This window comes from Sorex fumeus, unplaced genomic scaffold, assembly GCF_029834395.1.
Source record: "Sorex fumeus unplaced genomic scaffold, SorFum_2.1 ptg000007l, whole genome shotgun sequence".
Taxonomy (NCBI): domain Eukaryota; kingdom Metazoa; phylum Chordata; class Mammalia; order Eulipotyphla; family Soricidae; genus Sorex; species Sorex fumeus.
In genome coordinates this window covers 45711124-45736356 of record NW_026606064.1, presented here as the reverse complement: position 1 = coordinate 45736356, position 25233 = coordinate 45711124, and the positions used below count along the sequence as shown (strand labels likewise).

Sequence of the window (25233 nt, the reverse complement as noted above, 5' to 3'; positions counted from 1 at the left end):
ATAAAGAATGATGTTAGTATAAAGAATGAGTTTATGGAATATGCAAAGAGTCAAGGAAGTTGTTGGAAGGAATTACGGATTGGTGGGTAGGTGGGGATGTGAAATCAGAGCAGAGAAAATCCCTTAACATGAATTCTAGTGCAACCTGATAGTGAGGTACATAACAAAATTTATCCAGAAAACTCCAAGTCTAGGACTGAATGTCTTTTATATAGCAAAAAATAAATTGTAAAGGTCAACCACTTCAAGAAGAGATTTGTTAAGTTCAAAATAGCCCTGTTATGCTCCTGGATAAAGAGGAAGATGGGGGCTGGAAAGACAGTACAGGGGGTAAGGTACTTGCTTCCACATGACTGATTCATCTACAGTACCCCATATTGGTCCCTAAAGCCCTGCCAGGAGTCATCCCTGAACACAGAGTCAGGAGTAAATCCTGAATTCTACCACCCCCTCACAAAGAGAGAGAGAAACAGAGAGAAAGGGGGTGAGGAAGAAAGAAAGGAGAAAGATCCTCTGAAGAGACGGACTCAATAGTTAAACAAAAGGCTCAAAGTAAAGGATGTGAAAGCGTGCAGGACTCTAAAACAATCAAAATCCGTAAAAGTTTGGTAATCAATTATACTGATGTCATTTGACTTGAAATTTTCCCAAAATTTGAGATTACAAAAATTGGGTACCTAATATCAAGGCCACAAATAGAAAATATTACAGTAGAAAGTGTCTGCTGATTTGACACACAAGTGCTCCAAATCCCACAGAGATAGGAGCAATGTTGGGGCTGAACTTGAACTTGCCTTTGAAATATTCCTGTGCTGTATAGCCAGTGATCTTCACTATCTCTCAGACTCTTGCTCTGAAGATTAAACTTTGCCAGAGGCTCAATTTCTCCATGATTGCTTATAAAACCCACAATTTAAGATGGTTGTTCCAGTTACTTAAAAAAGAATATCAACATGAAGATCTGAAGTCATCCAAGAGACCCTTTTATGCACCAGTTCTCACAGCAATTTGGTGCATAATATAGAATCTTCTCCCTGCTCTTCAAATAAAATGAGAATTCTACTGCTTCAACCTGCAATGCTGGGACTTGGACAAGAGTTTTTATCATGTTCAGGCACTTTATATACTTTTCAACCATTTTTATACCTGCAAACCAGTAAATCTCTGCTTTATATGTTGTAATGTAATGTACAATAATTAGGTAACATTTTTTCCAATCCAATTCTAATTTTCCCCAAATCCATATCTAGTGAACCTCTCACTTCAGCTTTGCAAACTCCTATGGGCATTATGCAATGAGATCCTCACATTTGAAAATCTCAAAGTCAATGTACAACACTTTGCCACAGCTCACCTTTGCCATACTAGCAAGAATCTCAGAGATCATGTTGGCCAGCCATTTCTCATTCCCTGTCCCCCTAGTTTTGTTAGCTTGTAAACCTTCCACTGATTCTCATGAAACCTGCCTTCTGAGTTTCCCTTGTTAACTTTCCACATCCATGTCCTGGCTCTAGAGTTGCTGCTGCTTTCCTCCTGAAATATTTATTCCCTGAGCACTCTCATGCAACACAATCTTCATCTCTTTCTTCTTTCTGCTCCAGTTCCTTTTTTTTGAGGGGGGGGTTCATGGAGGGCAGAGGGGAGGATATCCTTTGAGTTGGCCAGTCTGATAAAATCTCTGGACTCTGAACTGAAGGCATCTCACCTTCAAACTATTTCAAGTTAGGAAGGTACATTGGCTATCTCCTCCCTTCTGAACACCCACTCTGTATCCACTACTGACTGGGAGTTATCAATGCAGGTTCCACCAGGGATGGACCCTCCTTTTGTTTTGGGGCAGTTTGAGCTGCAAGCAAGTTCCCTCCTTCCCTCTAAGCTGGGAGAGAACTTCCTCGTACCCATAGAGGGACTGAGTTTGTTCGTATTTCACTGAAGTTATAAGGACATGTAAACAACTTTCATTTCAATTGTGTAGCACAAAGATCCACATTTGTAAACACTACAAATCACCGCAAGCCTAATGACCACGTTTTCTTGGCATCATTTGACTTCATAGGGATTTTATCCACAATCTTAGGTGTTCTATACCAACCTGTGGCTCAGAAGACAGCCAAGGGCTATACCAGATCACACTTTTGTCAATGCACTTTTCATTCACATTTTCATCACCCTCTGCTGGATTAAAGTTCTGCCCATTAAAGTTTCTAAAAACTTGGTTGATTATGGTATTTCCTCATATTTTGTTTCATTCATCTATTCCCTTATTGAATGGCATGGGCATGGCCTTCCACTCAGCCAGCTCAATGGTTCCACATAACAGAAGTGCACATGCGCAGACCTAACACGCTGGACCTATTGATGGATGTAAACACAAACATACTGACTGTTGCTTCCCACACGTTCAAGTTTACTCAGCTGTTCCTATAACAATAAACACTACATCAATCTGAACCTCAAAGCCAGCCTTCCCACAAGCCCCATGTGCAGTTTTTATTGTGTCTTAATCCAGAATATTAGCCCTCTGCTCCTCTTCTCACTTGCTCCTTTCCTATTCAGATCCTCAAATCAACTCACATTTGTGCTTTGGACATAACCACTTGTTAAGAAATCCATACACTATTTCTGCGTGCTGACATACTAGCTAAATCCAAATGAATAGTTGTATTGTACATTAAAATTTATAATCATGATAATCTGAAGAACAACCCTGGGAAGTAGCTATTATCCTCATTTTATAAATGAGAAAATTAAGGCAGATCTGGACCTTGAAACCAAGGGGTCTTCAAATTTCTTAAATAGTTGACTAAGGTTAAGTTGCAAATATTAAAGAAGAGGGAGGGGGGTTGGAAATCAAAAGAATCTGATTTCTATTTCTGAACCTACGATAAACTAACTCATAATTTAATTTTCCCAGACCTTGGCTTCTTCATTCATAAAATAATGATATCATATAAGATAATCCCTGCAGAGATTTTCTGCTCAGCTGTCCCTTGTCTCATGTCCTGTCTCTGCCATGTTGCTAAAATTAAGTAGAAAACATTGTTGAAATACCACTTTTTGCATTTCTCATACTTTCAAAGCTTCTAAAATTAGCTGATTGGATTCTGATATCTACCCAGAGAGTCTGCTGGGAAGGAAAAAGTTTGCATTCTGATATTTTTCTTTTTTTCCTCCATTTTTATTAAGACACCATAATTCTATTAATTATAGTTTCGTGCTTATACCATCTCAACACCACACATACCACCAGAGGGCCCACCTCTCTTCACCAGTGTTCCCTCCCAGTGTACCTCCCCTCAGTTACACTCAGTTCTGTAGAGATTGCATTCGATTTTATCCTTAATTGTGAAGCATTTCATTTTCTCTAATGAGAAGACAGATCTGGAAGCATCAGCTATCGGTCTGAACTCACAAAAGTCTGCATCCCATAGCGGCCACTCTCTGAAGTCACCTGCTCAAGGGCAGCAGTTCTCAGCCCAAGTACCATTTGGCAACATCTGGAGACAGTTTTGCTTCTAACAGTTTCCACAATGGTTCCACAGTGGTTATGGGAAGTCCATGTGGACAGTCCAAAGAAGCCACTCACCATACCCAAATGTAGAGGACAGTCACCCACACCAAATAGCAATGAGGCCTGACCAGTCAATGGCAGGACTGGAGACACAGGACAACAGGTGGGCACTTGCCTTGCATACACCTGGCCTGAGTTTGATACCTGGCACTGTAGGTGGTCCCCCAAACCCTTCCAGGAGTGATCCCAAAACACAGAGCCTGAAGTAAATCCTGAGAAGTGTTGAGTATGACTCAAACACCAAAAAGTAGAACATATAAAGAGGTCCATCACGTCAAAGTCGAGAAACCTTGTGTTAAAGAAAGGAGTCAAAAAGAGTCCCCATCTCCTCCTAGTGCCTTCTGAAAGTGGCCTACACGGGAGGCTAGCCAGATGGGCTCATCTGAAGGCTGGATAATCTGACCATTCCCTTACCTTGCAAAGAAGGATGCAGCCACCGATGTGCCCGTGGACGTCTCACTGGCAACACAGGAGCCCTGCGAGGTTGGGGCCGGAGCACTGCAGGCTGAAGGCTTGTCAGCATTATAGCGATTCAGTGCTGCTTCTGTCAGGCCCTCCCGGCCAGTCTCAGTCATCAGCTGGGAGATCTGACAAGAAAGACGGAGACTGAGCTCATGATTGAGGTCCACTGCATTTCCTGCTTGCCAATGACAGCATAATTCTGTGGTGGGGAGGAGGTTGGGAGGTGGAGAGGGAGCATGTCCTAACAAGCAGGCAGACATATATCCCAAGTCCATGATACAGGTGGAATGCAGGGCTTCCATTAGGCTATTTTCCAGCATTTTAGTAGGATACCCTAAGATACTGCTCATTTTCATTAAAAATAATGGAATAAAATTACCCCCTGACATTGTAAGTTGCAATTATATCTGTGTGTCCCCTCCATTTGGAGGGAAAGCCTGAGCCATTAGCCACACACTCTTTGTAAACCCAAGCCCAGACCAGCTAGTTTCTTACAGGAATGGCCCTAAATGCTCTCAAATAAAATGGTATTGGGGAGAGGCATATTGTTGTATTATGGGAGAATCAGCTAATGAAAACCATAAGGAATTGGACAAAATACGATCCGTCTACTGCTGGAGGGGGAAGTTAGCAAACAGGTGACTTAGAGAAGTTCAAACAGTATAAGACTGTAGAAATATTACATAGATAAAGCATTTGTCTCGCATGTGCCTGATCTTGGTTTGATCCCCAGCATCACATATGGTCCCGCAAGCACTGCCAGGAGTGATCCCTGGGCACAAAGCCAAAGTAATTCATAAGCACAGACATATGTGGCTCCCAAATCATATATATATCGTATATGTACATATGTATAAGTGCACATATATGTGTGTTATATGTGTGTATATATATGAGTGTGTGTATATATATATATAAAATATATATTAGACTCTTTCTATAGACTTAGTTTTCCTGCTGTTTTGTTAAGACTTCTGTTTTAATTGCAATTGTGATCTTTCCACAAGAGTTCTCCTGTATGCGGCAGGGTCCACACTGCCTAAATTTGTATGATATGCTATGAAGAAAGTTATCTCTGGATAAAAAGATATACTACTTGTGCAGTATTATACTTTTGTAAAGTTCTAAACTAGGAGAAGTGTAGTAATTCTGCAGGTAAATTCCAAGCATGCTATTTGGAAAACATTTACTTTATTATTTTAATCTACTTTCAAATTTTTTTATTTTAACTTTAATTTTAAAACACAAGTCTTCAGCCAGCTCAAACCTCTTACATGTTGAGTGGAAAATGTTTGTAATTGCCTAGAAAATAAAAGCACAATAAAGCAAAGATGAGGAACAGTTTCTACTTTGTAACTGAGCCAGGCCAGTAGGTCAGTGAAAGAATCCCATTTTTTAACCTCTGAACATAAAAACATTTATCCTTTTTCTGATTCATAGAATGACCATTACTCTGAGTCCCTTTGACTTGAAAGTTTGCTCTGCTCAAACTCATACTTGTACTTGGAAAGCGTTAGTATTAGTCAGTTGAAATTCTGCCAAGACATACTTTCTTATTCTCATTCATTTAACCCATTGAAACAAAACCCCCACTGGAGAAACTGAAGACGAGGCAGCAAAAGTAGCCAATGGTCTAGAGGACATTGCCTGCACACAGCAAGCGTTGTTGCCCTGATAGGAGACCTGAGTTACGTCTCGTCGTCTTCCTCTACTGCCTGTTGGGTATGGTTGCCCCTCAACTAGCTTCTACTCTTTTGGAGGAAGGAGGACTGATGGAGAGGACAGCAGAAATGGTGAGCTGACGATACTATGCACATTGATGATGCAGGAGTACATATCATCCAGTGCAACGTTAGAAAATAAAACCCCAGATTCACAGCACCAGTCTTCTCCATCTCAGAGGTAGAGCACATGCCTCATATATGTGAGGCCCCAGTACTGTCACAGCACAGTAAGAAACAAAAATGCTTCTTCAAAGAATACAAAAAAGATCATCTTACTTACCCGTGATATACAGAGTACTGGATAAGAAAATGTATTGTAGTAAAAGGGGGAGGCCTAGATCACCCATGACCCCAGTATTTAGAGAAGAGACAGACCCAGAAGGAAAGAAATCAAGGGGAGAAGAAGAGAATGGGAAGTAATGGGTGAACAGACATCAGAGCTTTAGTTATACCAATGATATGGGTGAGTAGTATAATTGTATATCCAAAACACAGTCTTGACAGAACTGGAAACATGAGATCTCAGCTGCAAAGACTTTATAATGTCTTTATAAGTTTACAGGCAGGAATGGGGTGAGGAAGAAGAATGGTGGGGAGAAGTGGACATTACCTGTGCTGGGACTGATGTTGAAATATTATATAGCTAAAACTCAACTATCAATAAGTTTATAAGTCACAGTTCTTTAATAAAAAATGTTTTAAGAAATTTGTGCACAGTAGGTGCTTAATTATGCAAGTACTTTAAATCTGTCACTTTTCTTATAAGCAGCAGTCATAATAGTAATAGCAGTAGTAGCAAAAACAATGGTTAGCAGTAGTAAGAAGATTCATTTTGGATAATTTATTACACTCTTATTTAGTTTTGGGATGTACATCTGCTCCAAATAAAGTGAACTTTATTTGGGTTTTGAACTTCAGGTCATAAAAAAAAATGCTTCTTTCATCAAGTTGAGACATATATACTGACTTCATGTTTCCTTTCTTTTCTTTTTTATTTGGTTTTGAGGTCACACAAAAGATGTGTGTGACCCCGAGCAGAGCTCCGGGAGCCGAAGACCTCCAGAACCAGCCACAACCATGCTGAGACCACTCTCCACACGCATGAAGATACCGGCAGAGGAACAAAGGCATGCGGGTCCCAGGGCTGAGATCTCCAAGCCTGCTCGGATTGGGGCTGAGCATCCTCCACCCAGATCCTCCATTTTCCAGTAGGCAGGGGTCACACCCACCAACTGGTCCCCTGGCGCCATGTAATCCCATCAATGGCCAAGACCCGGAGGCTATAAAACCCCAGCTCCCAGACACCTTATTATCTCATTCTTTGGACAAACTGGCAGGCTACCAAATGTAACCTGCCCACACGGCAGAGTCTGGCAAACTTCCCGTGGCGTACCCAATATGCCAAATACCAGTAACAATGATGGGTCTCATTCTCCTAAGACTGAAAGAGCCTTGAATATGGCACTTTTTAAAAATATCAGGGCTAGGATGAAGGAAACAGTACTGGGGCCTGCTCAAGGTAATTGACGAACAACAGGATGATCGTGATCTATTTTATTTGGTTTTGAGGTCACACAAAAGATGCGCCCCACACCATGTGATGCTGAGGATTGAGAGGATTGACACCAAGAATCCTGCGTGCAAAGCATGTGCTCTAGTCTTTTACACCATCTACCTAGCCCCACATGTACTGATTTTAATACACAAAGGTCTCTGAAAGAAAATCTATAATAAGTCATTGAAAATGTGTAATTTGTTATAACTTACATAAATGGGTTTAGTAATGTGGCTACCATTCTATCTTCTATATGTGTTGCTTCCTTTCCATTAAAGGCATATTCTTTGCTTTTTGGTGTGTTTTTCAGATAATGCATTTTTTCACAAATTGAAGGTCTGTGGCAATTCTGCATCTAGTAAGTCTATTAGCATCACTTTTCCAATAGCTTGTGTCACTCTGTGTTTCTGTGTCACATTTAATTAAGCTACATACACTTGGTTTTAAGACATAATTCTATGGCACACTTAATAGACTTCAAAATAGTATAAGTAACTTTCATATATATATGCACTGGGAAACAAAAAATTTCATATGACTTGCTTTGCTGTGGTATTAGCTTTACATGATGATCTGGAAGCAAATCTGTAATAGCTCTGAGGTGTGTGCCTGTAATGTCTGTGTAAGCTGAATTTGGAGAAAGAGGAATGGAATTACTTCTGTGTTACAACATATGAGTTGTCCTTGCCAGTGTATTGCATGTCCATTGGGTAGCTTCTCAGGTGGAACTGCCTGCAAAAAAACCTAACAAAGACACACAGATTTCCGGATGCTGGCAGGGTCCTAAGTCTGGCTGAGGATGTATGCCAGCTTCCTGAGGGTTTATGAATTTCAAAAATACCAGGTAGCAAATGAATTTCATTGCACTGGCCCCCTATCAGAGAGCACTATTTGCTATCTGGAAACCAAGCAAGACTGGATTTCTTACTTAGAAAGAATAGGGAATTTGTAAACAAATTATCTGAAATCATATACAAATAGCTATTACTGATAATGTAGCCCTGAAAACTCTCTTTCCTCTCCCTCCCTTTCTTTTTGTATATAAACTTCTCTTGACTTTCGAATATGACTTTCTCTCTGTATTCCAGAGATCCTGCTGCAGAGCCTTCTCACACCTTTCCCTCCTGAAATGTTTTTATTTTTCTTTTAGATACCAGCTCAAACATCACTTCTCAAAGAAGCCTTCTTTCAGTATCCATGCATCTTTGCTGGGATGGTTTTAGAGAACTACACTCTCTTCCTTCCGTATGCTTATTGTGGTTTATGGTAAATGTATATTAGATCAGAGAAGTAGTTTGGGGGCAGGGTTATATATCACCGCATCCCTAAGAGTCACAATATGCTTGGGACAGGGATTCCCCAGGTAGAGCAGATCTCAGTAATTGTTATTTTCTAATTACTCACATCTAATTAAACATTTTCTTATGTTAAAAGACATCTTTTTAATTTAAAAGTTTATATTTTATATTGAAATACATCTTTTTAAAAGTTCATATCTTTATATATGTATCTTTTTTAATTTTATTTTTTTGATGACTGAACTGCCACCTGTTATCACCACGGTGCTGTGTTCAGGCTCTGCTATGTGCTACTTCCCAGTTAAAAAACTGCTTTTTCCATTCACAAGTGCATTTGCTCATTTATTCACATGAACTGGAACTCATGAACTGGATGCTCAGTATGTTTCAAGCATGCTTCTCAGACTGTTCTGAGTTTATTTTTTTTCTCATGATACTATGAAAAAAGTATACAATTCTTCCTCAGAAAACTTGAGTTTAAAAATGTCAACTTAACCATTCACTTAACACATCTGGAGATTTTTAGGAAAACCGAAAGATGAGATAGAAAGAATTCATTTTATTGATCTTATCTAATATGACCACGTGAAGGTCTAAAAGCCACAGCTGAAACTTCCTTGGTGGTTCCAATCACAAACTTTGGTGGGGGTAAAAGGGATAGATTTTCAGCCTGTTTGGTTCATTCTGATTAAAATCCAGCTGTAGTTCTCCATCTCCATGACAGGGGGGCCATTTCACTAAGAAGCAGTATCCATTACTGTCAAAACATACATTGTGTCCTGTGGGGGTGGGGGTGGAGGTAGTAAATTCAACCAGGAGTTGTAGTAAAAGGAGCCACACAGCAGGAAGAGAGAGCACATATGTATTTGTCACGTGTGTGTGCTATCTATGGGGCTCGTGCGTGTGGGAATCTCAGCTTTCACTCAGTACACACAGAACTATCTTCCCAGATCTCCTAGATTAAAGCTGCTCTCTCTAATTTAACCTCCAAAAAGAGTCATGTCCCCCCCATGCCTTTAAAAGTTTTCACACTGACACCTCTATAGGTGATGCACATACTTGTCTTTAAAGAAATAGCATGTCTTAAATTCAGTTATGATCTTAACTACCAAATTAAACCTCTTCTCCCTCCCCCCCCCAAAAAAACAAGGCTCTTATAAATTAAGAGTGTTTCCACATCACAAACAGCAATCTGTAAGTCATTGACCTTTCACTTCTTCACTGACGGGAACCACTCTGAGAGCTTCCCGAGTGTCAGCATGGGGGTTCATCTTAAATGGCATTATTGACCCAGAAAACCACCTCCCCCTGACTCTGCCAAGGCAGCAGGGAACAGAGAACACCAACAGTATCTATTTCCTGTGCAGTGAGATCTACAAACAGCAAATGAATCCTTGAGCTATGCAGAGGGACATTTCCTCTTAATCACATTTCCTCTAAGGTAATAAATATCTTATTGGTTGGGGACCTCTCTTTTATTACCGCTGATTACTTAGTTTTTTATGACTGTGCAAGCAGTGGGTGCTCAATAAATATTTTTGATCCATATTAGTAAAAATCTACTGAGAATTATCTCAAAAAAAGATGGGATGCAGCTCACGTATAACCTTGGGTACTGTCTCTGGATGCAGCCCATTGTGGTCCTGCCTGCATCATGTGAGAACAACATAATATATTTTCGATGGTTCTGTGAAAATCTTCAAAGGAAAGGCTCAAATCATGTGTCCTCAAATCAAATCACCCAGTCTGGTGGATCTCCCAGACAGTGCATTTCATTCAATGTGTAACAGAGGGGTGGCTCTTTGATAAGGTAAGGTAAAGGTAAAGGCCCTCCCGTTGATCGTCGATTTGCTCGAGCGGGCCCAGTAACGTCTCCATTGGAGACTTTGTTGTTACTGTGTTTGGCATATCGAATACTCTCGGTAGCTTGCCGGGCTCTCCGAGAGGGGCGGAGGAATCGAACTCGGGTCGGCCATGTTGGCCGCTTGTAAGGCGAGTGCCCTACCCGCTGTGCTATCGCTCCAGCCCGCTCTTTGATAGTCATGATGAAATGATGAATATAAATTAAGCTTTTGCTCATGTCAGAGAACAGGTTGGGGGAAAGAAAGAGTCATATGCCTCTTCTATAGGAGTCTCAGTTTCACTGCAGGATCTACCAACCATCACTTCCACCCATTCATTTGAGGCCAACAAACAATGGCATTTGACAGAGATGCCCCCCCATCACTATCCCAGCACCTCCAATAGTTTCCCCCTAGGAATTACTATGCACTGTAACCCAAGGACTGTATAGTAGGGAGGACTGTGGCTCCATGGTGTATGTCTCCTGCTTTGGAATCATTCTTCCCAGGGACCACATTGCCCCAGTTTTATGAGCCAGGTTTTATTTCACCCTGATGGAGAAATAGAAGAACTCAAGAGGAAAGCACTTGGCAGCTTGAAAACCGGATCACTTTCCCCTTCGGCAGGGTCCGCGTGTGTAAGTGTCACCCTGACCTCATCCTCTGCCTTCACTGGGCTGCTCCACTACAGTGGTCACTTGCCATGCATTCTCTACCATGGTCAAGAATTGGGCTGACTTGATTCCAACTTTACTTTAATCTCACTCTGCTTGTCTCTCCTCAACCCCAAACCAAAGCTAGCCAGACTGAATAATGCACTTTAAAGGCTCTGTCCAGTTGGCTTCAGGTCTTCATGTGCAAGGCAGGCACATATCTAAGTGGGGGTTGTGATGGAGGGTGGTGGGGAGCTGGCATCAGCAAGACCAGCTTTTGCTCAGAAGTCTCCACAGACTTCACAGCAAGTTATTGCCGAACAACTCACCTGCATAAAGTCTTCTGAAAATGTGAGCAATGAAATAATTTTTCTACTGAAAAATAGACTAACCCCTGTTTCATTGAAAGAGATTTTAAAAAACTTGTACAATTTCACTCACATGAAAAGCATTGTCAGGGACAAAAAGTAGAATATGGTGGCTGCCAGGACTGGGAAAGAGGGGGTGAGGAGCTTTTGTTTCATGGATACGGAGTTTTCTCAGGGATGATATGAGGGTTCTGGAGATGGTACTGATGGCTGCACAGCATGTGAATGGAATTAATGCCACTGATCTCTATGGTGAAAATGGTAGCTTTTATGTGATGTTCATTTTAGCACTGTCGCACTGTCCTCCCATTGTTCATCGATTTGCTCAAGTGGGCCCAGTAACATCTCCATTGTGAGACTTGTTGTTACTGTGTTTGGCATATAGAATACGTCACGGGTAGCTTGCCAGACTTTGCCATGCAGGCAAGATACTCTCAGTAGCTTGCCGGGCTCTCTGAGAGGGGTGGAGGAATTGAACCCAGGTGAAGTAGTAGTACAGGGTTTAAGGTAGTCAACCCCAGTTTAATCCCCGCACTACATATGATCCCCTGAGCACAAGCAGGAGTGATCCAGAGCACGGAGCCAGGAGTAAGCACTGAGCACCACTGGACATGGACCAAAACCCAGTAAAAAATTGTTTTCTGTCCAGAAATATCAGATGATAGATTTCTAGCTATGAATATTTTACCATAACATTTACAAATAATATCTCAAAAAAAAACAGAATACCAATGTGCCCCCTTCCTGCAGCTGCCCTGCATAGCCATGACCTGCTTTGTCCCTAGGAGAAGGCATAAAGACTCCAAGACTCCATGATAAGTCCCCAGCAGTGTATGTCCATGCCCTACGAGAGATGGGGTCATGCTGAGCCTTGGACTGAGGGAGGAACAGGGAGAGCAGCAAAGCCAGCAAGGCTGTGGGTCAGAAGAAAAAAACACCCCACTTGAACCTAATTCTTTGGTTAAATATCATTTGATTTCTTTGTAGTGGCCCAAGTAAAACACCATCATCCTTCCCCGCCATCCTCAGATCTGCCAAGGTAAAGGGCCAGTTAGCACTGTTTCTGGACTGTGTTGTTTCAGTGAAAAGGCTACCATCCTTTCTTGACCTCACTGTTTATGTGAAGACGTTTGAATATGACTATTCATTTTGTGGTAGTTCCCGACATGCAGTCCCAAGAGCACAGCCTGTTCGTTACCACCTGACCTGAACTCGCCCCAACCTGGATCAGTCCTCAGAGCTCACACTGGCACAAATCATCTGGGAGACTGCAGCTGGCCTTGAGTCGCACAGATAAGCTCCTTCCCATGCAGTTCAGCCCCCCCAGCCGGACCCTGGGGGCCACAATGAGATTCTTATGTCCCAGGGCTGAATGTTTGATTACCCTTATTATCTTAGCTTGCTTTGGCTATAAATTTTATTAGTGGCCATAAAATTATCCATCCACAGCATTTGACTCAGTGACCTCTGGCAAAAGCGAATTCCACACACTGGCTCTGCCCCAGACCTAGGAGAACAGCCTTTTCTTCACCCTCGATTTACAGCCTCACCTTCATCCAGAGCTCTGCCTGGAGGAGGAGATTGCAAATAGAAGAGGCTGTGTTTCATGTTATCAGTGCATCAATCTGGCCCCTCAGCCTCTGATGACTAGTTTTGTGTTCTTTGTCTTGCTGAAAGGTAAAGGTGAGGAAGTGTCCAGATGTCAGAATGCTTAGGAAAAGATTGAGATGCAGATGGAAGTCAAAACACACTTGCATTTCTCTTCCAGCTTCTTCCCTTAGATTTCCTGGTCCTAAAATGTTCTGCTCAAAGCAGAATTCCTTTTAGTTTGTTTATTTGTTTTATTAAGCCACTGTGGGGGCTGGAGTAGTGGACAGAACAGCTCAATGGGTTATGCATTACACACCGGAGGCTCAGGTTCAATCCTAGGCACTACATGGCCCTCTGAACAGCACTGGGCACAACCCTGCAGGACAGAGCTGATAACAGCCTGTTCCCTGGCCACTAACACTACTGTAAGGTCCAAAAGCAAACAAACCAAAACATTTATGAGAGAGAGAGAGATGTGGCTCAGTGGTACAGCTCAGGCCTAGCATGTGTGAGCCCCTGGGCTCAATGCCTGACACCACAAAGTACAAACAAAAATCCTACAACAAATGTCTTAGCATCAAGCTTGTAATATTTCTCAAATGCATTTTACATCACTTTAGAGTTATGCTGTATCACAATATTTTAGTTCTTGCTGTGTTCTGCTTTTGTGGTCACACCTGGGTTCATACCTGATTCTGTGCTCAGGGATCACTTCCAGTGGGCTCAGGGGCCATATTCGATGCCAAGAATCAAATTACAGTTGACCACCTGCAAGGCAACTACCCGAACCACTGTACTATCTCTCTGGTTCTTATTCATAATAGTTTTAATACTTAATCCTTTATGTGTAAAAGGGTGTTTCCGGTGACAATGACAATGATAAATAGTGTATAAGGGTTCCAGGTGACACGATGAGATTAATTTCAGGTTGGGAGAACTTGGAGGAATGAAGTCAAGTATATTCATAGATTCTCCGCCTAGTTGTTGCCATTACTGAGCACTTAGCACAGGGTTGTGTTCACAACCCTAGAGCACTGGGTTGTGGTCTAGGACCTTTAGGTATGCATTCACACTTAATCCAGGTAACAACCCTAGGAAGCAGGTGCAACTTCTCCCAAGTAATAGCTTCCAGTCTTGGAAAAATTCTAAAGCAAGTCACACTGCCCAGCCTGCCTGCTTTCTACCCAAGTTTAATTTGTGTCAATCACAGCACCCAGAGAAGTCCAGAGCACCCTTCAACCATAGCTACCCCATTCAGAAAAGATGAAAACAGAAAACAATTTGATAAAAGGGCTTGCCGAGTGGGGTCATTTGAATAAGCTCTCAACATGCACAAATGACTCACTCTATCCAGTGTTTCGTAAATTTTATGATCAAATGAAAGTAAAGTCAAATGGTCTGGATCTTAATGTAATTGATTTCCCTTTCAATTTGTAGCTAAGCAAACTCAGACTCAGAAGGGCAGTCAAGAGAAAACTACAAGTCTAATCAACACCCTAACATCAGGGTTGGACCTAAGACCTAGGAGCACTAACCCTTCTTCTCATAAACTGAATCTCTCCCCTGGGAGAAGGGATGCTCTTCTACAGAAGATTTATCCATCCCCTAAGCGCCCAGACCATTGATCATCTGAAATAATCCACACTGTGTCAGTGGGTACCATCACTTATCTCACCCCTGTTCTTCCTATATTAGAACGTTTTGTTCTGTTTTGTTTGGGAGACTGGGGGACAATCAACTGATGCTCAGTTGATGATTCTCAGCTATCAGGCAGGAGGTTCAAAGCAAAGACCTGAGGATGAACACATCCTCAGGTTTCTAAGACCTTGTGCTACCCAGACCACCCTGGAAGTGCTCCAGGGCCTCCAAAACTACACTAGTGGTGCTCTGGGGACTCTAAGAGTTGTCTCTGGTATTCTTTGGGGGACCATGTGGGTGCCTGGAATCAAACAAAGGTCAGCTGCACACATTGAACAATCTCATGATGCCACATGTGCTTATTTTGTAACTTCCTGATCTCTTATTTTAACTAGATGGCCAGCCTCAATGAGTGAATAGGCTAGGGCCTGCTTACCTCAGTACTACCAGTATATCAAAGCTTCTGAGTCTCAAACACATCTAATAAATAAATATAACATCAATTAATGAGACAAATAAATTTAAATGAAATTAATTTAGTAGGGCTAGGATCATTATAGTTTTTAGAGACAAAGTCTATTTCTACTGATTTAAAACTATGAATAGACCACATGAAGCTTTATTCAATAAGAAGGCATTCTGGTATATGTCATGCACTAGAGTTATTAGACAAATGCAGGAAAGAAAAGACAAAAAATGAAGAAACCAGGAGTCAGAGACAAAGGTAAAACAAAAAAATATGACAAAGGGAGAAAAGAAAAAAACAAAAGCAAACTTTCACAAAAGATGAAACCAGGAAAGAAAAGACAAGGAATTTTTCCTCCTGGCAAGTGTGAGCACAGAACAAATACCATTTGGGAGCTGGAACTCTCTGGAACATTGGACCAGTTATTCTGAGAATCTGGTTTCTAGAAGAGAAGAAATCAAGCCCAGAAATGACACCCCCAACTCCTCCTGGTACCAGATAAGAGTTTCAATACTATCTCAACCTAAGTATATGATAAACTCAGCAATTAAAAAAAAAAAGAATCACAAAACTGAACAATTTTTTTTTCTTAAAAGAAAAACAAAAGTCCTAACCTTTGGAGAAAAAAGAAAAGCTGGGACTTGGAATTTTTGACAATTTGAATTATTGTTTAATGCAACTTTTGGAGAATGGCATTGTTTATTAGTTCTGCTTCCAAGGGTAAAAACAATAAGATTAAGGAACAGAACATTAGATTACCTGAACTAATGTAGCATTTAATTCTAATCCAGACCATGACCTTTTCCATCCATGTTTAACCTCCTGTGTTTTGTCACTAGAGGACATCATCTTGCATCTTTACAAAAATAGTTTCTCCTGAATATGTGCCCTTCTTTACCTAAGCGAATGCTTAGAAAACTTTTTAGAAAATCAGCCATACATTCTGACCTGAAATTCGAAATACATTCTATGTAGGCATTTTACTTCCTCATATTTGTTTTGAGTCCTTATGAGAAAATGTCAGGAAAGGCCTCTAGACAAAAATTTACTTGCTCTAAATGACCCACCTAAATCTGCAGAAGGCCAGTGTGCTACAAGCAAAAGCAACCTCATCTTCAGGAAAAAACTGAGAAAACCATGCTCGGAACCTAGCAAAAGGGACTCGCCCTTGCTAGCACTCATGCAGATTGGCAGGATATAGTAGAAGGGAGAGTTCACGAAGCAGAAGAGTGAGGTCCAGAGCTGCAAGGGACCTGATGCCAGGAGCCCCAAGAACACATGTCTACAGTGAGCTTGGAAAGAGGCTTTTCCTTGCCTGAATTCCTACAAGCAGACTGGTGGCATTAGGACTGGTTCTAGATTGTTGGATTTATCCTGCTCTGTCTTGACTAGCTTCAAACCAGTCATAAAGGAGGCATGCCGAGATTGGACATGGGCAGGATCTGATGGGATCTAGCGGCTAGCAAGGGCATGAGAGCATCAGTTCATGGAATTTTGGACTTGGCTTGGCTGATAGCAGCGCGGGGGGGGGGGGGGGGGGGGGGCGGGTAGTTGAGCAGAGAGGAGGGGGGTGGTCTCTGGGCAAATCATTTCTTCTCTTTGTCCTAATTTCCCCAGCAGAGGGAACTCGTGAGACTGTGTCAAAGATGAAATGAGATTGCACAGTTCAATGTCCTCTGTGATTCCGAAAATCAGAATCAGATACAAAGCAGGGGCATTTAGAAATATTTCTGTTTCATCTTCAAAGTACACCCCTAATTTAATATTTTACATTTTATGTAAAAAATACAAACAAAATCAATGTCAGCAACAACAACAAAAATTTTTGTTTCACATCATCATCCCAATGTGAAACAAATTTTCACACTGGAGTGGAGAACACAGTGGAGAACAAGGAACTGATTTTTGTTTAAGGTTGTTTCAAAGCAATGCACAGACTTTGATGGTTCTAACTTTGAACTGATTTTACTTCTGTTACCAACTATGGAAATGCCAAATCCTATGGCATCCAAAAGCAATTTTTAGGTCTAAAGAAAAGGTTCAACAGGCTGGAGCATATGTTTTGAATGTGGGAGCTTGAGTTCAATCCTTAGCACCACATGGTGTCAGCAGGGGGACCTAGAGTAGCCCTTGAACAGTGCAAGTTAGGTCCAAATACAAAAAAAAACCAAAGGCAATTTTCCAAAAAGATTTTTAGAGGATCAAAAAAAGTGTGGATATAGTCTATGCCAACTTTCCTGTGTCCACTGGCCAGAAATGGATGGAGTTGACCAAAATAACATATCTAGTTCATGGCACAACCAAGTTGCTGTAGCACTTATTTATGTCTATCCAAATACTAACATGAGATAGCAGAACTTGAAAATGATTGAGTTTGGAGAGAAAAAAGATAAAAATCAGAGATCTACTAGTTAGCTATAAACCAAGATTTAGCCAGATAACCTGCTGTGTGGTCCTCACAAAGTCAATTAAACTCTTTGCAACTTAGCTTCCAAAAGTAGAGATTTGCCATTAAAAATAGTCAAGAAGAACCCTCTCAACTTTTTTCCTCCCCTACAAATAATAGCTTAAAACTCCGACCATGCTTTCAAACCTCTCGCTAAAAACCTGCTCGGGAAGAGGTGAGTATTGTGGACTGGTCTGAAATAATCTTGTGAAGAACCTTGGAATTGCTCTGTTGTCTGTCTTCTGAGTTAGGATCCCTTATTCCATAGGATGTTCATTTAAACTTTCATGCCATCCCTACTTGTTGAAAATATAGAGAGCAACTCAGCAGGGTTGCTTACTGGGAAACTTTGGGTCATTAATTCTCATCAGGATAAATCCTAATTCTGTCACCCATGACACACTTTGAGTGTGACAGTTTGTTAAATTGGCTCACCCAGTGGATTTGAATTATTAAGAAAACCCACTTATTTACATATACATGTTTTTAGTTGCCTATTTCACAAGGGAAAATAACAAGGAGAATACTTTAGGAGCTTAATATTTGTGTATTCCTCAAATCCTTCCTTAATACTGAATACTCAGATTTAGGGCTATATAAAAATCCTGAACCTTACAAGTTTTAAGATCAAATTCTGAAATTAATTCTGCTCTTGTCATATTTCAAATCCATGCCATTTTTTCTGTACCCCTTTAGCAAAGAGACAAAGATTTTCTATTTAAGTTGACACCAGAGAAATATATAATCTTTTTATGGCCTCACTAAATAAATATTCTACTCCCCCCCCCCCCCCCGTGTGGCTCTAACATTCTATCCAGTGTCCTGAATTCTTCACTAGTTGGATCAAGTTTCTCTTCTGTTCATTTAAGATTCTGGCTTTTTCTATTGTACATGCTATGACTTTCCCAAAGCTCATCCACTTGTTAGAACTTTATAATATGGGTCAGGCTCTGCAAAGTCAATACCAACTAACTTATTGTCACCATATCTAACTTGATTTCCCCAGCTTACAAAGTAGAGCCAGCAAGATTGGCATGCCCAGATACCTCAGGGATCCCAGCCAGCATGCTTTCTTCTCAAACAGAGTTGGACCTGGAGTTCATCTCTTCCATATCTGCCTCTTTGTTACAAACCTTGAGTCCCTGGAGTCCACTATTTAAAATAGAGCCAAGCTTTTGGGATTCTTGTCTTTCATACACATTTGAAAAGCTATTCATCCAATCCTGAGTTTAAAAGCCTCTGAACTGCATTCAAAAATATCAATCTTCTTACAACCACCCCTGATCCCCCATCCCCACCCATACACCCACCAACTGAATTAGACTCCTAACTTCTTAAGAGGAAACAACATCCACTTCTCAGTTGTGTCTGTTCGTCATCTTTCCTCAACATCCCCAGCCATGATTCTACCTTAACAGAAGGTAGCTTTCTAGTCCTCTGGAATCTACAAGTAAGGAAACAAACAAACCAACAGACCCAGCTTCTCAATCCCAGAAAGTAGAATCAAACAGGCCATCTCTGAAAGAAGCTGGTGGTCCCCAGCGATATATTTTTTCATATATTCAAAGATTACATGGAATTTGTAGCAAGCCACTGTTAGCACAGAAAGGAACATCCATAATGACTTGTAGAGTGAGTCATGGAAGGCAGAAAAGAAATCTTACCTTTGGAGTGAGCTTTACTACTCTGAGGATCCCTCTTGGAGTAAGAAAAAAATTGCTATTAGAATTTCTAAAAGGCTCAGCACCAGAAATGCTGGCAAGACCAAAACAGCATGTTTGAATTTTAGACTTAGTTTAAGACTGTAAGTTGTTTTGTAGGTTGGTTTTTCCTCCCCAGGCCTAAGATGAAATCAAAATAAGCACATGACTTGCACGCATGCGCGCGCGCGCAAACACACACACACACACACACACACACACACACACACACACAAACACAGAGGAACTTCTTAAATGAGGAGGAGGAAACTCAAGCAGTATTTTTGAGAAAGAATGAAAACTACTCCTTTGGCAGAAAGAATGCTAAAAAACAACTTATGAAATTTACAAAGACACATTTGAGAATTGCTAAACATGACCACTGAGACAATACATGGAGTAAAGAACCTCAAATTAAAGGGTGAAGGCTGTAGCTCTGTAGTAGAGCACTTGTCTTGTATGTCTGAGGTCCTAGGTTCAATCCCTAGCACTGCAAATAATGACTTTTTTTAAAGAATCAAATTAGATTGGTCTTAGAATATATACCAAGATTGGGATATTATGGGAACTGCTTCTTTCTTTATATAAATACTAATAAGTAAAACTAATAAGAAAAAAGAAGTGTGATGTCTAGAATAACACCAGTGTAGATTTACTAGGAGAAAGATATGTACCAGATGCCTGAAGGAAAACTTTTCTCCAGATGTGCAAATATTTCCAGTGTCTAAAGATTAAACCACAGCATCCCTCTAATCACTGAGTTATTTCATTTTTAAAGACAGACTTTAGCCTCGAACAAACTTAATGCATACCATGTCTGCCCATTGTCTCCAGTAATTTCTATGATTGCCTTCAGATTACCATGATGATCATGCCTTTTCTTCTTCAGGCCTATTTATTTACCAAAAAAAAAAAAGTCTTATTGTCCCCATAAGCACATTTATATGTATCAAAAACATTTCCTTAAATTTGATTCAGGAATACTCTTGCACTACACTACGTTACAGACTTACTCTCAGTTTTTAAAGGTGTCATTGGGAAAAGAAAGGGAGTCTTCAGTGAAAAATGTTTTATCTTCAAATTCTAGAGAATCATCCTTCCAATCCAGGTCACACTCGGGATCACTGGTAACATTTAAGGGTCAAACATAAAAAGGCAGGAGGGAGAATGAGAGGCGTGGGTTCCCTCTTGAGCCTGCAAGCCTGCCAAGCCACAGACAGGAGGCACTCAGATGAAGGCACCCCGTCTAAAGGAACTTTGTTCTGTGTATGCTTTGTTCAAATCCCAGAGTGGGAGATGACCCACAATAAGCCACTTGAACCCTTTTTCTCTGTAAGTCTCCAGTTGAAATACAGTATGTGGGAGTTCTTTCAATAGTAGCTATGCAGGCCTTTTCAGATAAATTTGAATACTCCGCAGCTACCAGTTGGAACTATAACTGCTCCACAACAGGCTTGGACGCCAAGGGCAGCGGTCACCTGCCTCACAGGACTCAGCAGGTCTTCTGGGGGCTTCCCCACAGGTGGCCTTGTTTCAACCCTCCTGGCCCACGGGCCAGAAGCCCCAGCACTGAAACCCAACCCTTGTCCCCATTGACTGCTGTTAGCTGCACTGTTGCTTATCTATTTGAAGCTGGAGTAATAAGAACAAACTCAGCTAAACTAAATTGGTCCTTTGTTTGCCATTACCATAAAAATTTTATGTAGGAACTAATAAAAACATGCTTTACGTGCACAGTTACATGGGTTTATACAGGCAATAATATCCAGCAAGTTAAATCCATAAATTCAGTTATAGACACTTAGAAATAAATATTTTATCCTTCCCAATGTTTTCATTTATTGGAGAGAAGGTGTGAGCATGAAAGCACATAGCTGACCTGTGTGCAGCTTCTAAGGGCCCAGAAGTCCCACTGAATGTTTCTCCGTGAGACAAGAAAAGTCCCTTTGCAAGCAAGTTTCTGGGTAACTTTCACAATTCTCTTAAGAATTCAACGTTAATCAGGCCTCCAGCTCCAGTAAATGGAAAGCCCTTTAAAACGCATTCAAAATAAATCACTTTTGAAATGAGTTCAGGATTTTCCTAGAATTTTTTTTCCAAACAAAAAGATTCCATTCTCTTTCCCACTGGGACCTTGGAGAAGATTTACAATAGATTTAATTAAAGAAGCTTTAACGAAATCCAATCTGAACAACAACAAAGTTGGATCATTGGATAGTTAGCTTTCCCTGTAGTAATGCACTCTAAAGTACACCTTAAGAGTTCAACTTGTAACAAAATAGGAGAATAACACCCAAGAATAGCTGAGATAAGTACCAGGAGGTTTACTCCATGGCTTGGAGGCCAGCGGCACATGCTAGGGGAAAAGGCAGCTCAGATAGAGAAGGGAGCACCAAATAAAGGGTGTTGGGAGGATCCTCCCAGGATGGGAGAAGCATGCTGAAAGTAGACTACAGACCGAACATGATTGCCACTCAATGCCTCTTTTGCAAACCACAGCACCCAAAATGAGAGAGAAAACAAAAAGGAATGCCCTGCTACAGAGGCAGGGTGGAATTGGGGAGATGGGGAGTGGGAGGGATACTGGGATCAGTGGTGGTGGATAATGGGCACTGGTGGAGGGATGAGTACTCGATCATGGTATAACTGAAACCCAAGCACAAAAATTTGTATGTCTACAACTGTACCTCATGGTGTTTCACTAGTAATTTTTTTAAAAAAATAAAATATTAAAAAATAAAATGTAAAAAAGAAAAACCAAACTTGTTTGGGTTTTGTTCTATATTTTCTGCCTTCTGGCGGGGGTGGGGGCAATGTGTATTAGAATTATGGTTCAAGAATACTACAAATTTAGAAAAAAATACAATAATATGCTGATTTTTAAAAGTCCAGGTCAGGGATGTAGCTCAACAACAGAATGCTTGCCTTGATTATGTGAGGCCTTGGGTAGAGTCATTGGCAAGACTCCCCCCCCACACACAAAAAAACTGGCCAAAGAGATTGTTTAAAGGGCAGCACCACAGGCTTTGCATGCCGAAGACCAAGTTAAGGCCTCAGCACCTTCTAGTCATCTATGTGCTAGAAGAAGAAATCTTAAAGCAATGTCCCGGGAGAAGCCCAAAACACCACCAGATATGCCTCCCCCAAACAAAATATAAACCAATTCCAATGTGTTTTTGTTTATAACTCGTAGCAAGACAGGCAATGGCAAAGTAAACCAGCCAAAACAGTCCAGGTCTTGGGGGTTGGAGCGATAGCAAAGCAAGTAGGGCATTTGCCTTGCACGTGGCCTACCCGGATTCAACACAGCATCTCATATGGTCCCCCCAGCACCACCAGGAGTAATTAATTCCTGAGTGCATGAACCAGGAGTAACCTGTGCAATGCCAGGTGTGACCAAAAAGAAGAAGAAGAAAAAAAAGTACAGGTCGTTACAAAAGGCAAGTTAGAAAGTGTTGCCAGTGTGCCAGCCCTGAGAACATGGCAGCCTCGCAGCTCAGACCACAGTAATGTTTATTCAGTAACAAACTCATACCACAGTAAAGTCTCTTCAATAATAAATTTGTACACAGGGAGCCAAATAGTATATACAACTTTTTTTTTCAAACAAGCTATGTACAGATTTCTGTAACCTTTAAAAATAAGCGGTATCTTCTATTATGCTTCAGGGAATATTTTTGGTTTTGAATCTCTATTTTTGTTTTCAAATACTAAAGAAAGTGTACATATATGGCATTTTGAAAGTAGGGAATGGAGCCAAAAAGCCAATATTGTGACTTTCTAGAGTAATCTTTGTCCAATTATTCAGTTTCTCTGTGATTAGATGATCCCATCAAAAAAAAAAAACAACTTCTAATGTCTAAGTTTTTGTTATGTTTTATGTTAGACTTTTCATTTTATGAGTTTTTATATTTAATAATACATATAGAAGCATGTTAAGCAATTGTTCTGGAAGGCAAAGACTAAAATTGCTGAATCTATTCTTTACTGAGCTAACCAAAGCACTGCATGCATAGAAATGCTTAATTATCACATGCTTTGCTGCTGTTGACTTATAAAATGCATGAAAATGCTGAAATAAGGGCTTTGAGTCAATGTAAAGGTATTTTTTATGTTTCTAGATTCATAAGAGTGTGTTGCTTGCAGATAAAACAAAGATTCTCAAAATGATCCTTTCCCACCCAACCCTCCAACCCCAGGACAAAAAAAAAAAAAACAGAGAGAGAGAGAGAGACATATATATATATATATATATATATATATATTTCATATAATGTCACTGTCACTGTCCTCCCGTTGTTCATCGATTTGTTCGAGCGGGCCCAGTAATGTCTCCATTGTGAGACTTGTTACTGTGTTTGGCATATTGAATACACCACGGAGAGCTTGCCAGGCTTTGCCTTGCAGGCGAGATACTCTCGGTAGCTTGCTGGGCTCTCTGAAAGGGGCGGAGGAATCGAACTCGGGTCTGCAGTGTCGGCCAATTGCAAGGCAAACACCCTACCTGCTGTGCTACTGCTCCAGTCCATCATATATAATATAATTAGATTATTTATATTATATAAATGTATTATATTATATAAATTTAATATAATACCTATTATATTTGAAGTGCAGGATCAAATTCAGGGCTTTATACATTGAAACATGTGCTCTGCCACTGAGAAAAATTCCTGCCCCTATTTTTGTGTGTTTTAAATCAAATAAAAAATTATCAACATTGCATAACATGCGTATTGAAAGTTCCTTTCCCACCCTCTTCACCCCGTGTGTGAAAACATATTCCACAGAATGGGTGTGTGTTTATATTTGAATTTATCTAGCCTTGATTTTCAAGCCAATAAATATATGGTGGCAAGCTACATATATCCTAAGATTAAAAGCATCTATCCAGAGATTTGAGATAAGTAAGGAAAATGACTAACTATAAAATTTTCCTGTGAAAAATCTTCAGAGAGGGAATAAAAAACCTTAATCCTAGACAGAACCTTGTACTAGAGGAGAAACACTTCTAGAGTTGATCAATTTATTTGTTCACCATTGTTCATTTAGGACATTTGCATTCTGGTTTAGCAAAAGGATATCCCATTTCCTAGGAAATACACGTTAAAGTATGTGTGCTTATTGTTTATGCTATTAATCTTGAATAGTTTGATAAATTTGCTCGAGCGGGCCCAGTAACGTCTCCATTGGAGACTTTGTTGTTACTGTGTGTGGCATATCGAATACTCTCGGTAGCTTGCCTTTAGTTTGATAAATGAATGTTACCAATACTTAGCTTGAGTCTTACAACTATTACCTAACTCTGATTGTTATAAGGTTCTTCTTTACAGTCAACCAAATCCGCATCCCTAAAATAAAGAAGTCTGAGAGCAGAGAATGTGTCTTCTTTACTTGGTTCCCACTCTTCTACACAGAACCCTGGGAGTCAACCCACAAGAAATAACATAACACTGTAGCACTGTCCTCCCGTTGTTCATAGATTTGCTTGAGCAGGCAACAGTAATGTCTCCATTGTGAGACTTGTTACTGTTTTTGGCATATTGAATAAATACGTCATGGGTAGCTTGCCAGACTTTGCCATGCAGGCGCGATACTCTCGGTAGCTTGCCAGGCTCTCCGAGAGGAGCAGAGGAATAGAACCTGGGTCCACGGGTTGGCCGTGCGCAAGGAAAATGCCCTACCCACTGTGCTATCATTCCAGCCCAATAACTTACTAATGCTAGGATCAGTTATTAGAACTTATTAACGCTAGGATCACTGAAGAAATAAATAGAAAGGAATAATCAGCAAATAGGTATGAACACATCAGCTCTTTATCCTCAGGGGCACTATCCATTGTTTCCTCCAAAGGACATTTGAAGACACTTTCATGTTCCCGTTCTATCATCTCAAACTTTGAAACCTAAAGTTCTCCAGTT

General features: G+C 40.7%; 1 protein-coding gene across 1 annotated transcript in view; it reads right to left on the bottom strand.

Annotated features, from left to right (window-relative positions):
* The window catches only part of KIF26B (kinesin family member 26B), a 510214-nt gene that overhangs the window by 250330 nt on the left and 234651 nt on the right, over positions 1–25233 (bottom strand). The window contains exon 4 of the mRNA XM_056136915.1: positions 3986–4158. Coding sequence (XP_055992890.1) covers positions 3986–4158 — 173 coding nt within the window. The remainder of the gene's footprint in view (positions 1–3985; positions 4159–25233) is intronic.